General features: G+C 35.9%; 1 protein-coding gene and 1 non-coding gene across 2 annotated transcripts; one reads left to right on the forward strand and one right to left on the reverse strand.

The window, feature by feature from the left end:
- Positions 1-8406: 8406 nt before the first annotated feature.
- On the forward strand, positions 8407-8982 carry LOC6045380. The gene is made up of 2 exons (XM_001862724.2): positions 8407-8614; positions 8681-8982. The coding sequence occupies exons 1-2, from the start codon at positions 8420-8422 to the stop codon at positions 8942-8944; spliced, it is 459 nt and encodes a 152-aa protein (XP_001862759.2). The 5' UTR covers positions 8407-8419; the 3' UTR covers positions 8945-8982.
- Positions 8983-17120: 8138 nt separating this feature from the next.
- Positions 17121-17193, reverse strand: Trnam-cau. Its single transcript has one exon. It is a non-coding gene; the product is annotated as a tRNA-Met (tRNA).

Consider the following 17193-nt stretch of genomic DNA (forward strand, 5'->3'; position numbering starts at 1 on the left):
CACAAAAATTACCTAGAATCGCTAATTTTTTTCGCTGGTTTGGAAACCGATGAAATTCTATCAAACCAGTGAAAAAAAACACTAGTTTGGTGAAAAATGTCGCTGTTTGGGGGATCAGTTTTGCTAGAATCAGAAAATTTTCTCGCTGGTTTGGAAAAAGCGGCAGGGCACCAAAATCAACCAGAAGATTATTGTACTGGTTTTGGGAAACAATTCGCTGGTCCAGCGGATTTCTTCACTGAACTGGTGTTCTTTTACGCTGGATCAGCGTTTTCTATCGCTGACGTCCGGGTTTTTTTCCGGCGGTAGCAGCTCGTACCAAAATCAACCAGGAGATTATTCTACTGGTTTCGGCAAAAAATCCGCTGGTTCAGCGAATGTTTCCACTGGACCAGTTGCACTGGATCAGCGTTTTTTATCACCGACGTTTGTTTTTTTTTGTTTTGGCGGCAGAAGCCTATGCCAAAATAAACCAGAGGATTTGAGAACCAGAGATTAATTGGGAATCGTGTAAAAGCATGTGGCAAAGTGGTTGTTTAAAACCGTCTTGCATGTTATAAGCTGAATTTTGTGAATGTGTTGATTTGTGCACAGTTTCATATTACCAGTCTTAATTAAATTTTCCTAGTAGATTAAAACTTTAGCACTTTCCGGTTGACGGAGGTTTACGGATGGAACAATCGTCAGAAAAGATTTCGCAGTAACGGAAGCAGAATTAAAAGAAAGTCCAGCCAGGTTGTACTTACTTGCCACAGCACAAACTGTTCCGCGGCCATGGTCAAGTTCCTCGCCTACGATTCTTGCTGCCACCTGCGACAATTTGTGCACTCATCTATGCAGCAGTACAAATACATCTCCAGCTTCACTGCACCGTATTTTCTGCTGCGAGAACTTTATGGAAACGTGCTTCTTTTCATTGAAAAGAACCATCACCTGTTGAGTATGTATTTTAATGCTGAACACTTGATGCAGAACTTTTTCATGCTTTTGTTTTGAAAAAACCCTAAAGCAATTCGATTGCCACAAATCGCTTCCAAACGTGAACAATAACAAACATTTATGACGGCTGTCGGAAGGATGTGTATCAAACCAGCGAAAACTTTCGCTGGAAAAGAAACCGTTTCGGAAATAACAAACCAGCGAAACCAAGTTGCTGGATTTGATTTCGCGCAGCCACCTTTTTCAGCGAAAAATTTCGCTGGTTTAGAGAAAAATTTCGCTGATATCAGCAAAACCAACTCAGCAAAATTCGGTCGCTGGTTTGGCGATCGATCCCCTTTCCGTGTATAGTCATCACAAAATCACAAGAAAATACTCGCTCAAATTAAGCAGTTTTCTAATAGTAGTTCATGCAACAAGTTGCAAAAAGAGGATTTTTTCAGCACGAGTCGTACATTTAACCAACGAGGTTCCATACAACATTTTTTGCAATTCCGAAAACACCCATTGAGTGAAATTTGAAGTCAAAGTTTCATGTATTTTGTCAAAAAATTGTTTAAATCAAAAAATGTTGAAAAGTGTTACATTTCGAAACAAGAGCTGAAAAGCTCAACTTTTCAACACCCATTTCAGTGCTGAAAAGTAGAACTTTTCAGCATTTATTTTGAAAAGTGTTGCTATTCGATTCAGTTATTTTTGGTACATAAAAGTAGGCTATTTCGTCGTTCAAGAGTGACAGGAAAAGCAAGTACAGTCGACTCTCTGGCTGTCGATCTTCTCGATATCAATAATTCTCCATCTATCGATGAATTCTTCAGTCCCTTCAATCTGCATACTTCAATTATCTTCATTCCTCGATATTTTCCCTTGATTGAAGGATCTCTTCCTCGACGGTCCCTTGGATTCTGTTTGCTTGAAAAATCTCTTCCGGTTGTCAATAATTCCACTTTCTCATGGCTTGCATAGACATTTTTCTTGGCGAAACGAAGCTTTGAAGGGTGTTTGACATTAGTTTGTTTTTGTTTGATGGACGTTGCCATGATTCTCTCCCATAGCTGGGTACCAAGAAAAACATATTTTCAATCGAGTCTTCATTTTGCATCGTTCTGTAAACTGATGATTCTCTTCCTCGACGATCCCTTGGATAGTGACAACCAGAGAGTCGACTGTAGTTTCACGACGGAATTGCAAAAAGTATTTTTTGCAATTACCCTACAAACTATTGTGTTTCATATGTTTATAGAATCTTCTAAAAAAACTATGGGTTTGTTTCTTTTTCCACTGATGCTCTTTTAGATGTTACCACCAACATAAAAAACCACTGTTCTCCTTAATACGAACGATTCGGTTAAAATCTACCGCATTATAATTATCTTACCACAATGAAATCTTACTAAAATATAAATCTAGCATTTTTTTAATTACATTGAAAATTGTATCAAGTTAAAATTAATGTACCGCCAGTTTGGGTGACTATGGGTCAAAAAACGATACGTCTCTCATTACTTCTAAAGAACAAAAAAAATGATAGCGAAAAACTTTTAACGAAGGATTGTTATTAGATAGTTTAACATCATTTTCCAAAATATGTTGGAATTTGATGAATCGGTTGAAAAATTGACACTAAAATAATGCTAAAATACAAAGCAAGGATCAAAACAAATCACTCAGCAATGTTACCAATGAATCGTATTGACATGCTAAAATATTTGAAGTGGATATTTTTAAACTTTGAGGTACTTTTTGACCCATTTCAAACAGTTTATTAAAAGGTAGATTTTTTGAAAAATCATTTTTGGTGAAAAAAGTACCCAAAATATATATAGCTGGCAAAAACACAGTTTTTGTTCTAGGAAAGTGACATTTTCAGCTAACGTTTTTTAAGATGTCTCCTAATCAACCCTTTAAACAGAATTAAGTTTCATTGAAAAGACTGAGAAATTGTAAATTCCATAAAAAATCATTTTAACCCAATTTCACCCTGACTAAAAATAAGTTTTTGAATGATTTGGCAAAAAATAGTCACTCCAGCAGCGAACAAAAAGGTTTATTTCAAGCACAGACCAGACTCTGCTATACCATAACACCGGCCATTTTATGCTAGCGATGCATAAAACGAACAGTGACCCAGCAACGTAGCAGCATCTAGAAAAAAGGAAAGAATCATCAAAACGGAACACGTTGAAGAGCACTGCTAGTCAGTGATCCCCGTGCACCGCGTTCAACCGCGTTCTTTGTTTTCTGTACTCGATCAAACACCAGCACCGCGTGTGCACGCGTACAAGCAAACCTAAACTCTGCCGTGTACAGTCTGTACGCGCACACGAACCTCGAGTTTAAAACCGAACCTTGCACCCCGGGTACAAACCCCGTGCAAGCCGACGACGCAGAAAAGAGACAAAAATAGTTCCCTCACGCTCCCTCTGCTGTAAAGCGGTGTTTCATTCTCTGCTGCAGTCACACTACAGTGTTTGCCGCAGAGAGAGTGAGAAGCAGTCATTTTTTCGTCTCTTTACACGCTCTTCGCTCGCACGGCGTTGTACCCGAGGTGTGCACCCCGTGTTTACACCGCGTGTAAACTTGAGTGCGCCGTGCGGGGAGAACTCGAACATGGCAGCCTGGTGTGTTGGAGGTTCATCTGCACTGAAAACTTGTACGGCGTGTACGGCGTGCGCGCGTTTCGGGAAGACTGCTGCTAGTTGATTCGCGGCGCAACTTGGCAACCTCAGCAAATTTGCAAAAGTCTTAAGCCCTGCTGAGGGCGCCATATTGTTTAAGGAGGGCGACATTTTTTTTAAAGAACTTGTTAGTCGACGACTAACCTACAGCTCAGCCCTGCGTACTCAAACACTTAGGAGCCCAGAACGGCGAAGTCCTTGTAGTTAAGAGGAAGACACTAGTTGTTGGTATTAGCAATGGTGGCTGACAGCTATAAAGTCAACTTCGTTTTTTTTTTTTCATTCAAATGTTGAAACCGTGGCCTGTAACATAATTTGTTTAAACTTTAAAATCGACTTTTTCTGAGCATGCTCAAATTTTGCGGAAATTTTATGATAAAAAAATTACAGATTCCCAATTTTTATCAAAATTGGAGCTGTCTCTTCTTCTTGGCACCGCCCCAAAGTTTTCGCCATTTATTCTTTTAAAACAACTCATTTCAAAAAACCATATCAAGTGTGACATTGCATGTTATAAGTATAGGAAAAGCGTGACAAAGGGAGGGGGGGGGGGTAAATTTTGGCCGATTTTAGCGTGACGTACTTTATGGATGAAGCCAAAGGGGTATGCCCTGTTCGTGGACTCGCTCTTAAATATCGGGCCAGAAATTCTGGAACAAAAAGTATCACAATTATGGTAATCTTAGAATTGTTTTTGTTTGCTAAATTTTAAGGAATAATTTGAAAGAGGTTACGAAAACTTGGAATAAAATCATTTTTTTTTTTGTTTTTTCTCACTTTTATCATATTTTTCGTAATCTTAATTCTTTGAAATACCACACGTTCTGAAATTTCAGATTTTCGATCATTTGCATAGCAATTTTCTATTGAAATTAGCTTTGGACCTAAGGCATCGATCGAAAAAGTATCCTGCAAATAACAAAGAAGAATAAATTTGCGAAAACGTTAAGGATCATTTATGAAAAAATAAATGTGGCATCCCCACATAAAAATACACTGCAAAAAAATGTCACCAACATGCTCAACACGGTGAAGAGAACCTTCCACCGTCCTTTCGAGGTTCGCTCCGATTTTCAATCAAAATCTCTTATGCATGCAACCACCCTACCTTGTCCTGGAAGCTCCGGTGAATCATTGCTACTCCTACAAGAAAGAGGAGTGAAATTTTTTACTATAAATCATCTTCCTCCGGTTACACTTTGCATACTGTTTTGTCTAGCTTCCTGCTTCGAAAAGATGGGAAAAATCGAGGGAAAACTGCATCCCATAAAATGACGACCATCGACTTTGTAACGTCCCTTGTTCTAAGAATCCAAAGACAAACAAGGATTCAATTTCTGGGTCTAAGATCTTTGATGGTGCAAGGTAAACGTTGCTTCCAGTACAGTGTTGCCTGGCCACTTCATTGATGTCGAATCCCTTTCCGAGGAGTCAAAAAAAGAAGCAAAGTCCGTGACCAAAATAAGACGATGATTTATTGGACGGTTTATCAGAGTTAAATTGAGCGGAAGCACATTCTTCCTTCCGACGTGAAGACAAGTGAAAAATTGCGGCCAACGAAGGATTTATCGATTCCGGAACGCACCTTGGCACGTTTGCCTCTTCTTTGGCGGGAGTTGAACCTATCGATTTGTTTCAGATATTTTTTTTGTTTCCTCCCCCCGGTTCCGATTGAGAAACAGGTGCAGCTAATCTTATCTCCAGCCGGCCAGCGTTGGGGAGAAATCAATCTACCGTGCAAACCTACTCTCTCAAGTCTGTCCGACGGAACGTGGTCTGGCCAGTTTCGATTCAATTTCGTTAACTGCCGCGCCGATGCCAATGCCAACGGACAAGGTGAACATCGGCTGGGAGTTTCCATCTCGGAAGGGTCTTCTTAACCCTTGAAGATCCAGTATAAACACTTTATCTTCTTAGGCAAATACTTTTTCAAAGATGATTTTTTTTAATCAAAAACAGAGCTCTTGTAACTAAAAATAATCGGTTTATAAAAATGTGTTAAGGGATAAAAACTAGAAAAAAATGCAATATCAATTGGCCGGTGTAGCATCTGCGATGCAGCCGTCATTAGAAGTTCAAGTTCGTATAGAAGTGAGAAAACACAGTGAAAGGTATACGATACGAAACAAAACAAAACTAATTTTGCCTTCAATCAAGTTTTATTGCACTTCACCGCGCACAATCAGCGAAAAATAGGGTGCTTCGGATGGTGTCTGTTTTTCCGCTTAACGCAGCCAGTACGATGAAAGCATGCTTTAAACAGGGATCTGACACGCATGCAGTTTCCTGAAGTCCCCACCAGAAGTGCTGTCAATATTGTTTACGTAGGATTTTGAAAAGGTCGTATGAAATAAATACATGCATTTTTTCCAAAATTATTATTTCACATAGTTTTCACATCGGTTTTAACTTTTTTGCATATATATGTGAGATAATTAAAAGTATTACGTGAATTTGTCCACATTTAACATTTATTGGATCAAATTTCTACTTGGTCATTCAAGCAATACATCACAACACACTGAACTAAACTAAAAAACTGAATAGCTGAAGTTTCCTTGAAACAAAATTATATTAGTGTGATCCTTCCTGTCCGTTGAACATGAATTACGCTTTTACAATACTAAATTTCGGTAGAAAATGCTTTACACTAGCTGTAACTGAACAACAAACTACTGATTTGCCAACATAAGGTTCCCGGTGGAATTATATGCTGATCCCCTAGTTAACATTTGAGATTAAACATAAAATTTTAAAGAAAAAAAATCTCCAAAAAGTTTTTATTTTTGTAATTTAGGCTGGTACAAATATTTTTAAAAGTTTTTGTCACCCCCCCCCCCCCCCCCCTTCAAAATTGGGCCGAAAAATCAGGGGGCAAAAAAAAATATTTTTACAATAAACTTCAAAATTTCCATGAAAATTCAAGTGCAGCCAGCTGAAATCAAATTAAAAAACATTCTTCTGCGTTTTAAATCATTTTTAGCTTGTTTGGGTTTATTAAAAAATCTTAAAATTTTTTGAAAATTTTCGATGCAAAATCTTTTTTTTCGATACAATTTTTGTTTTTGTCAGATCTTAGATTTTTTGAAAACTAATGATTCCAAACAACTGAACTAGTGTTAAATGCATTTTAAAACACTTTTTTTTTCATTTAAATGTGAAGACTATGGCTTGTTATTAAACTTTTTATATTTTTTTATTTTTTTGCCCCCCCCCCCCCTTGACCTCGGCCAGGGCCGAGGGACAAAAACTTTTTTAAATATTTGCATCGGCCTTATGTCTGATGCGTAATATTGAATGTTTTGCCCTTTTGAAATGTTAGTCTTGATTTGAAAATTTTGAAAATATTGTTTTCGAAGAGATCGGAAAATTTCACAAATATTTGATATTTTAACATTGAAAATCGGACAATTAGTTGCTGAGATATCTACATTGAAAAATGGTGGGCTGTTTGGGTGGGACTTAGAAAACATCAATTTTCTTGTTTTTAAACCTTTGCATTGCAATATCTCAGCAACTAAAGGTCGTATCAACAAAGTCTAAAGAAGCAAAATATAAAAAATCTTCTCAGCTTCTCAAAAATATTTTTTTCAAAAGTGGGCAAACATGTGCACTAATTTAAAAAAATGAAAAACTGCGACTATTTCCAATAAGTCACCTTAATATGGATTTAAATTGAAAACGGTGCACTTTATCAAAATTTCACTAAAGTACATTTTGATTGCAAATTTCATTTTACATCGAAAAATGAAGTTTAAAAATTTTTGAGACCAAAATTTCGATTTTTTGAAAAAATCGGTATTGATTAAAAAAATCATAACTCGGTCAATAATTTTTTGCACAACCTGGAAATTTCTGAAAAGTTGGCATTTTATGTCCTCTAAAACATATCAAAAAATAAAAAAAATAAAAATAGTGTTTTTTTGCAAATCAAGTTTTAGTGATAAAAAGTTTAATAAAAAAATCACCAATTTTTTTTTACCGTGTATCATTTTTTTCCAGTGTAGTCCGTATCCATACCTACAATTTTGCCGAAGACACCAAATCGATCAAAAAATTCCTTCAAAAGATACAGATTTTTGATTATTCATGCATCATTTTTGTATGGACAGCTGCCAAATTTGTATGGAAAATTATATGGACAAACTTATGATGCAAAATGGCTTCTTTGGGCATACCGAAGGCACCAAAAAAGTTTCAGACGGATTAAAAAATACAAAAATTAAAATTGAAGAAAAAATACCGATTTCGTAGAGAATTGCTCTCTTGAGCTCCAGCTCCGATCAGCTGCTGGGACAGGGCCAGAAGCAGGCACGTACCCGTAAGGATCGTCAGAAGGGGGTTCATTGTGGCAGTTGGTTTGAAAAATAAACTGGATGGATGGCGATGATCACGGTTTTTATAGCAGTTTGGTATGGAATGCTAATTAGATTTTAAGTAACTTCGCAGATAATTGAATTGTAGTTCAGTTCTCATCATTCCAGTTTACATTTTTTTTTGCAACGTTGAATCTTTCCGCACTTCAATCAAAAAGTTGAACGTTTTGACCTTTCATGTGAGAAGATATTTTGAGTGAGAGAAGCAGTATCATTTTTATTTTCAAATTAAATTTGAATTATATCCGGGAAATAAAAAAAATGCAAATTTGAATGTTGAGATTATTTTTTTTGGTTCAACGCAACAACAATCAATTGTCTATATAGCAACTTCTAATCTAATCTGCATTCCATACCAAACTGCTATAAAAACCGTGATCATCGCCACATCAACCATCCAGTTTATTTTTCAAACCAACTGCCACAATGAACCCCCTTCTGATGATCCTGGCCGGTGCGTGCCTGCTTCTGGCCCTGTCCCAGCAGCTGATCGGAGCTGGAGCTCAAGAGGAAGTTACGCCCGCGGCTCCTACCGTCGCGGGAGAATCTACCACCACCAAGGACGCTGGCGATTCTTCCCAAGAGGACAAACCCAAGGGCGGCAAAGGTCACGGCTGCTTTGTAAGATGTTTTGCAACTGTTGCTTTAAATTTTGAGTTTAAAATTAGGGGCCTCTTTTTTTGCTAGGGGCGATTCACGGGAGGAAAAGGTCCTGGTGAAATGAAGGGAGACCAGAAGAAGCCGATGGGACCTCCCAACCGATATGAGTTCAACAAGATGGAACAAAGTCCAGGCTTTGGCCAGATGAAGCCTGGTCAAGGTGAAATGCAGACTGGAGGTCACCAGGCCCTTGTGGGAGGTTTTGGAGGCAATCAAGCTGCTGCTATGGGAGCAGGTACCATGCGTGGTCCATTTGTAATGGTTCATCCAAAAAAGAACAAACAACAGTAAGGACGTTATAGAAATAGACGAGATATTCAGCAAATGTGTATTAACCAGTTTCACCTTAACTCCCACGTACGAACCGAAATGACTGTCCCAAAAAGTGTTTAATCAGCAAGTAAAACAAGCAGAAAACCCCTCCAACTTTCCTTTAGAACGGAGGACCATAACTACGTCAACTCAAGCGTCATAAATCCCTATCAAGTGTTTTATAGTTTATATCCCGGCGGCACCCACCCACCGACTAACCAACCAAGGGGACATTGTTTCCACCAAACTTGCCATAAAAGCCCCTTCGGCAATCTCTGTGAAGTTTGTCCCATTCACTTCCCATGTGGGTGCGTGTGTGATTTAATTCCTAACCTAAGCTGCTTCTTAGGTAGCAAAATCCGATATAACCTAGGGAGGATACCTTGAGTCGCTCAGACCTTGGTGAGTAAGGTGTTTCATTCACATATTTTATCATCATCCTCATCATCGTTAGTCGTCATCATTTTCACTCCATCTCGGAGTGGCGTCGGGCGTGGGTGTTTGGCGGGACGGCCTTGTGCAGGGACAAAGTTGCCAGCAGTTGGATGGTGTTTTCATGTAACATCGAGGGACACGGTTGGCATTTTTGTAGAAACTCGGTAAATTGTTAGTATTATTTTCGAATTTTCTGAACAATTGGTCAGAATCAAATGAATTAAACCCAGATGAAACAATTAGATAAATTGATCCTTATGAAACATTTTGGAATTTGACGGGAATTTGGAGAGCATTTTCTAACTGGACTAGGTTAACTTTCAAAGATTATATAATATGCGCTAAATTGCTAAATAGAGCATTTCCGTTCGAGCAGTTTTTTTGCTTTTTTTCTACAATGTATTCCTTATGGGAAAACTGTCATTTCTACCACTCGAACCAAGTGACTGACACATATTTGGTTGTCAGAAAACAACCAATTGATTGATTCAATGGAATCAGATTTCATTTCAGTTTGTTACGGTTCTTGATTTTTTTAAACAAAAATCGTCTATTAATCATCATTTTTCCTAATTTCAGAAAGTAAAAGTTACAATAATAAATGATATATAACGATGTTTGTATATCTAGAGTACTTTTTTAAAAACCACCAATATGTGCCATGAATTTCCAATATACATGAGCAATTCTCTGAGTTTTCGGACATTCGATTTTTTTGTATTTTTTAAGCTGGCTGAAACTTTTTGGGTGCCTTCGGTATGCCCAAAAGAGCCATTTTGCATTAAATTTGGCAGCTGTCCATACAAAAATGATTTATGAAAATTCAAAAAAAAAATGTATCTTTAGATGGAATATTTTGATCGATTTGATGTCTTTAGCAAAGTTGTAGGTAAGGATAAGGACAACACTGAAAAAAACTTACAAACAGTAAAAAAAAAATTTTGGTGGTTTTTGTTACTAAAACTTGATTTGCAAAAAAAAATCTGATATGTTTTAGGGGACATTAAATGCCAACTTTTCAGAAATTTCCATAGCGGACAAAAAACTCAGACCGAGTTATTTTTTTGAATCAATACTAATGTTTTATTTTTTGATGTAAAATAAAATTAAGAATTGAAAAGTACTTTAGTGAAAAAATTATAAAGTGTACTGTTTCAGCCATTTTCAGGTAACTTTTTTGAAAATAGTCGCAGTTATTCATTTTTTTTAAATTAGTGCCCATGTTTGCCTACCTTTGAGAAAAATATTTTGAAAAAAGCTGAGAAATTTTAAAATATTTATGAACTATGTTGAAAAGATATAGCCATGCAAAGATTTTAAAACCTGAAAATTGATGTTTTCAAAGTTTCACCCAAACAATCCATTATTTTCAAATGTCGATACCTCAGCATTTGGTCCGATTTTCAATGTTTAAATACGAAACAGTCGTGAAATTTTCCGATCCCTTCAAAAACAATATTATATTTTATTTTAAATCAAGACTTTTTGATTCTGAGAAAATTTTCTCAGCTTTTCAAAAATATTTTTCAAAAGTGGGCAAACAAGGACACTAATTTTCAAAAATGAATAACTGCGACTATTTTCAAAAAAGTTACCAAAAAATGGCTATAACTTGAAAATGGTGCACTTTATGAAAATTTCACTGGAGTACTTTTTTATTGCAAATTCGATTTTACATCGAATAATGAAGTTGAAAAGTTTTTATGATCAATATTTCGATTTTATGAAAACAATCAATATTCATTCAAAAATTCATAAACCAAAGATTTTTATTTCCCGTTCCGGAAATTTCTGAAAAGTTGGCATTTGATGTCCCTTAAAACATATCAGATAAAAAAGGATTTTTTTTTTGCCAATCAAGTTTGTGTGACAAAAAGTGAAATTAAAAATCACCAAATTTTATTTTACCGTGTATATTTTTATTTCAGTGCAAATGATTATCCAAACCTAAACTGCCCCTGATCGCATAAATGTCCCATAAGCATTTTCATCGATTTCGAGTTATTGATGCAGTTTGATTGAAAATTGCGTGCTCTTTCGAAAGAGCCTATAACATCCAGGACTTTGTTCTAGAAATCAAGAGGAAATCCAAATTGATTAAAAAAAAATTTCAAAAGATACACATTTTGGAATTTTTATAAATCATTTTTGTATGGCAAGCTACCAAGCTTGTATAGAAAATCATATGGACAAACTAATGATGCAAAATGGCTCCTTTGGGCATACCGAAAGCACGAAAAAAGTTTCAGTCGGATTAAAAAATACATAAATAAAAATTGCAAAGAGATCAATTTCGTGGAGAATAGCTCACATAGGACCTTTTGAAAAAGTTAGAAATGATAAATGATAAATGATAAATGATAAATGATAAATGATAAATGATAAATGATAAATGCTAAATGATAAATGATAAATGATAAATGATAAATGATAAATGATAAATGATAAATGATAAATGATAAATGATAAATGATAAATGATAAATGATAAATGATAAATGATAAATGATAAATGATAAATGATAAATGATAAATGATAAATGATAAATGATAAATGATAATTGATAAATGATAAATGATAAATGATAAATGATAAATGATAAATGATAAATGATAAATGATAAATGATAAATGATAAATGATAAATGATAAATGATAAATGATAAATGATAAATGATAAATGATAAATGATAAATGATAAATGATAAATGATAAATGATAAATGATAAATGATAAATGATAAATGATAAATGATAAATGATAAATGATAAATGATAAATGATAAATGATAAATGATAAATGATAAATGATAAATGATAAATGATAAATGATAAATGATAAATGATAAATGATAAATGATAAATGATAAATGATAAATGATAAATGATAAATGATAAATGATAAATGATAAATGATAAATGATAAATGATAAATGATAAATGATAAATGATAAATGATAAATGATAAATGATAAATGATAAATGATAAATGATAAATGATAAATGATAAATGATAAATGATAAATGATAAATGATAAATGCTAAATGATAAATGATAAATGATAAATGATAAATGATAAATGATAAATGATAAATGATAAATGATAAATGATAAATGATAAGTGATAAATGATAAATAATAAATGATAAATGATAAATGATAAATGATAAATGATAAATGATAAATGATAAATGATAAATGATAAATGATAAATGATAAATGATAAATGATAAATGATAAATGATAAATGATAAATGATAAATGATAAATGATAAATGATAAATGATAAATGATAAATGATAAATGATAAATGATAAATGATAAAGGATAAATGATAAATGATAAATGATTAATGATTAATGATTAATGATTAATGATTAATGATTTTAAAGATTTCAAAGATTTCAAAGACTTCAAATATTTCAAATATTTCAAAGATTTCAAAGACTTCAAATATTTCAAATATTTCAAAGATTTCAAAGATTTCAAAGATTTCAAAGATTTCAAAGATTTCAAAGATTTCAAAGATGAGAGATGTGAAAAAACGTGTAAAAATTGATGGTTTTGTCCATATTTTTAACATTCAGTAACACTGTCAAGGTGAAACCAGCCGGGAAACCCCAACTTTTCGACTTTGAACCAACCACCTACGGTGACACACGTGTCCTTCTCAATGACTCTACCCCTGAGGGGGTTGACACACTCTTCCTGAAACTTACCTCGTCAGTGTGTGTGTGTGTGTGTGGGTGAGTGGAAAACTGCTCACACACGCACGATTTTCTCAATTACCGAAAGAGACTCAGGGGGTGGAGGCTCATCCCCTGAAATGAGTTAAGGTGAAACTATATCATAATTTCTGCTGAGCTGTGATTCATTCTTCGTGACGTCGCCCTATAGCCTCTATTCATTGAGCACTTCTCGTCTCCTCTCTTCTGGATTCAATGGCATTCCATTGAAGGTTGGTGTATGTGTGTGTACCTTCCAGTTAACTGGCTTGTGGAGATGGAGGTTGGGGGTGAGATGATAAAAGGAGATGATATGTTGTGGGCCACGGATGGTTTGAGACGAAGAATTGACAGTCATTTGAGGAATCTGTGCAGGCATGCTGGTTCACCTTGGCACGTCGGCGTGAATGGGAGAAATTGGCTTATTCTGCAAAAATTGGCACTTTCCGTAGCATCGGTAGCGCAAGGTGATGACAAGGGCATTCAATAAATAGGTACGATGGAGTGGGGGGAGGTGAGCGTTGGCTGGGAAGTGTCGTTTATTCGATAATGAAACCATACTAGACATGACGTGGGCAATTTTTCACTCATTGTTTGGACGAAGTCTGTTGCGAGAGGGGAGAGCTTAATAACTAGGCACTTGATGGAATGGTGACTTTTCATCGGGGAAGAGGATGAAATCAGCAGGCAATCAACGTGATTGTGGAATACATTAGAAAGTAATAATTGCAGCAATTTATAATGAATATTTTTGTGTCGGCTATGTTTGATTTTTTGAAATGAAATCTGTTATAAATAGCAAAGCATCACTCACTAAGATATTTTTTGTGGCAGTTGCTCTATGATGAGTCATTTCAAGGTTATAATGGCTTGCATAAGTTTGTTTCAATTGTTGGTTCATTGCTATCCAGAAAAAGCTAATTTTGAAAGTGTCAAGCCCAACGTTGTAGTTATAGTACAAGTGACACATTTATATAAATTTAATTAAATATTTTTTGATTTCAGGATGAAAACAAAACTATTCCTCAGTTTCCCAAACTAAAGGACGACGCTGGAGAAAAAATCGAACATAATTTAAGCATTACAATTGTAGAGCCAGATCGAATGGCAATCAAAGCAGCTTGGGTAGTCTATGCCACCACAAAAGACACCGTTTCCGACGTTCAGCAAACTGAGAAGCCTGGACTCGACGGCTTCAAGGATGACCCGAGTGGCATTAAAGCGCCGATAAGTGGTCATTATATGCCATCTTCAAATTGAAATCCAACTGATCAAAATCTTGTTAGGATCCATTGTTTTTAATCAGCGCAATCGTCAGAATTGTATGTTGTTGTTTATTTTAAAACTGAATTTAATCTATAAAATTGTATGAAATGATCAGGTTACAGAACTTTGTAGGGTTTATTGAACTTTTAAAAATGTAAAATAATTACTTGAGTGTTAAATTCTGCCAACACGAATATTCGAGCAAAACTACCTACGAAAGTGAGATAAGGAGAAACACAACAAAGCAAATCATTCTCGAACAAATCGATGTTTTGTCTTTGATTCATTTTTTTATAATTTACTTCACTTCAAAATTGTTTTAAATCTTATCAACACATCAAACCAACTGACTTCAAATACCATGCTCCCAAATCATCCATCCAAGTTCACATTGACCCAGCTGCTACGATGAATCAACTCCTACACATTCTGACCGGTATTAGCCTGCTACATCTCTCCAGAAATAAGCTTCGGATCGATCCTGTCATGACAGACCATGTCCGGTAAGTGCGGACTCAACGACGCAAATTTGGCTTTCATGAAATGTTTTCTTCACACCATTCAGGAAGGTGAACCTTTAGAGAAAAACTAACTTAATCCACCTATGTGGTTGATGCCTTCCTCACTTTTTACCAACAATGGGTAATATGAGTGGTTTGGACACATATTTCAGCAATTTTTTTAGGCCCAGAAAAATAAGTACACAGATATAACTTAAGTTGTCATAACTCGAGACAGGGTTGCCAAATCTTTAATTATGTGGACTCGTTGGAAAGGTCTCTTGATTACCTAACCAATGATGGGTCGGATGATGGATCCGAACATCGTTTACTTACATTTAAGTGAGATCCGGCTTCAAAAAAGTACATAAATATCACTTAAGTGGTCATAACTCGAGACAGGGTTGCAAAATCTTCAATTATGTGGACTCGTGGGAAAGGTCTCTTGATTACCTAACCAACGATGGGTCGGATGATGGATCCGGACATCGTTTACATACATTTAAGTAAGATCCGGCTTCAAAAAAGTACATAAATATCACTTAAGTGGTCATAACTCGAGACAGGGTTGCCAGATCTTCAATTATGTGGACTCGTTGGAAAGGTTTCTAGATTACCTAACCAACGAAGGGTCGGATGATGGATCCGAACATCGTTTACATACATTTAAGTGAGATCCGGCTTCAAAAAAGTACATAAATATCACTTAAGTGGTCATAACTCGAGACAGGGTTGCCAGATCTTCAATTATGTGGACTCGTGGGAAAGGTCTCTTGATTACCTAACCAACGATGGGTCGGATGATGGATCCGGACATCGTTTACATACATTTAAGTAAGATCCGGCTTCAAAAAAGTACATAAATATCACTTAAGTGGTCATAACTCGAGACAGGGTTGCCAGATCCTCGATGTTAAGAACTCGTTGGAAAGGTCTCTTGATTATCTATCCAACGAGGGGTCGGATGATGGATCCGGACATCGTTTACATACATTTAAGTGAGATCCGGCTTCAAAAAAGTACATAAATATCACTTAAGTGGTCATAACTCGAGACAGCGTTGCCAGATCTTCAATGTTGTGGATTCGTTGGAAAGGTCTCTTGATTACTTAACCAACGATGGGTTGGATGATGGATCCGGACATCGTTTACATGCATATAATTGAGATCCGGATATATGTGAAAACACATTTTTATACATAACTTTTGAACTACTTATCGAAACTTCAAACAATTCAATAGCGATTTATGGGATCCTAAACCAAGTCGATTGCAACTGGTTCGATCAAAATCGGTTCAGCCAGTGCTGAGAAAACTTGGCAAGATTTTTGAACACATACATACATACATACACACACACACACATACACACACACACACACACAGACATTTGTTCAGTTTTAGATTCTGAGTCAATTTGTATACATGAAGGTTGGTCTTCGAGCTTTTAATAAAAAGTTCATTTTTAGAGCAGGATTATAGCCTTACCTCAGTGAGGAAGGCAAAACCATACATGTGATTATTTGTTGGGCAATTAAACCAACATTTGTGAACAGTAGTTTGGACAATTGCAGAACTACATTAAAAAGTTTTAAAAAATCTGTGTAAAATCGTGAAGCGTTCTACTACAAGCAAAAATTATATTTTCATTTCATTTTAAACAAGACCCGTAAGAGTTACCAATTCCACCAAACCCGCATATCGTTTTCGAAAAACCCCACCTCAACCGTGTGGCAGCTGGCAAACAGACAATTTCAATTTTCCCTGTGACTTCGGCTCAAGATATTAAAAGTTCCTAATTGAAGGAAACTCTGGAACCCTGGATGGGATTCGCCTTCTCCGTATAAATACAATTGTCTCCCCCAGCAGCAACAGAGCAGTATCACCTTCTGCTGGGTTGACCCCCCCGCCAGGCCAAAAAAGGCCAAATTTCAAGTATCGAAAAACTTTATCTTCTTCTTTTCCATTTTTCCCTTCAGCAATCATTGGCTGGAAAATGGGTTTTATTTTCCCTGCGTCCCATTTCTAGGTAGAGCACCGCTCTCTGATCAAATGGGTGGAACCTTACACAGGTGCTGCTTATTTCTTAATGCCCAGTGCAAACAGAAATTGGAAATAATCTCATTTCTCCCGCCAGGCGTCGTGCCGTTCTGTATGGATGATGATTGCATCGATTTTGCGACCTTTGTTGAAGTTAAAACTGTGCTGTCAATCATTTAAAAAAATTGTATGCCCCGAGTGAGGATCGAACTCACGACCTTAAGATTATGAGACTTACGCGCTACCTACTGCGCCATCGAGGC

This window comes from Culex quinquefasciatus, chromosome 1, assembly GCF_015732765.1.
Source record: "Culex quinquefasciatus strain JHB chromosome 1, VPISU_Cqui_1.0_pri_paternal, whole genome shotgun sequence".
Classification (NCBI taxonomy): domain Eukaryota; kingdom Metazoa; phylum Arthropoda; class Insecta; order Diptera; family Culicidae; genus Culex; species Culex quinquefasciatus.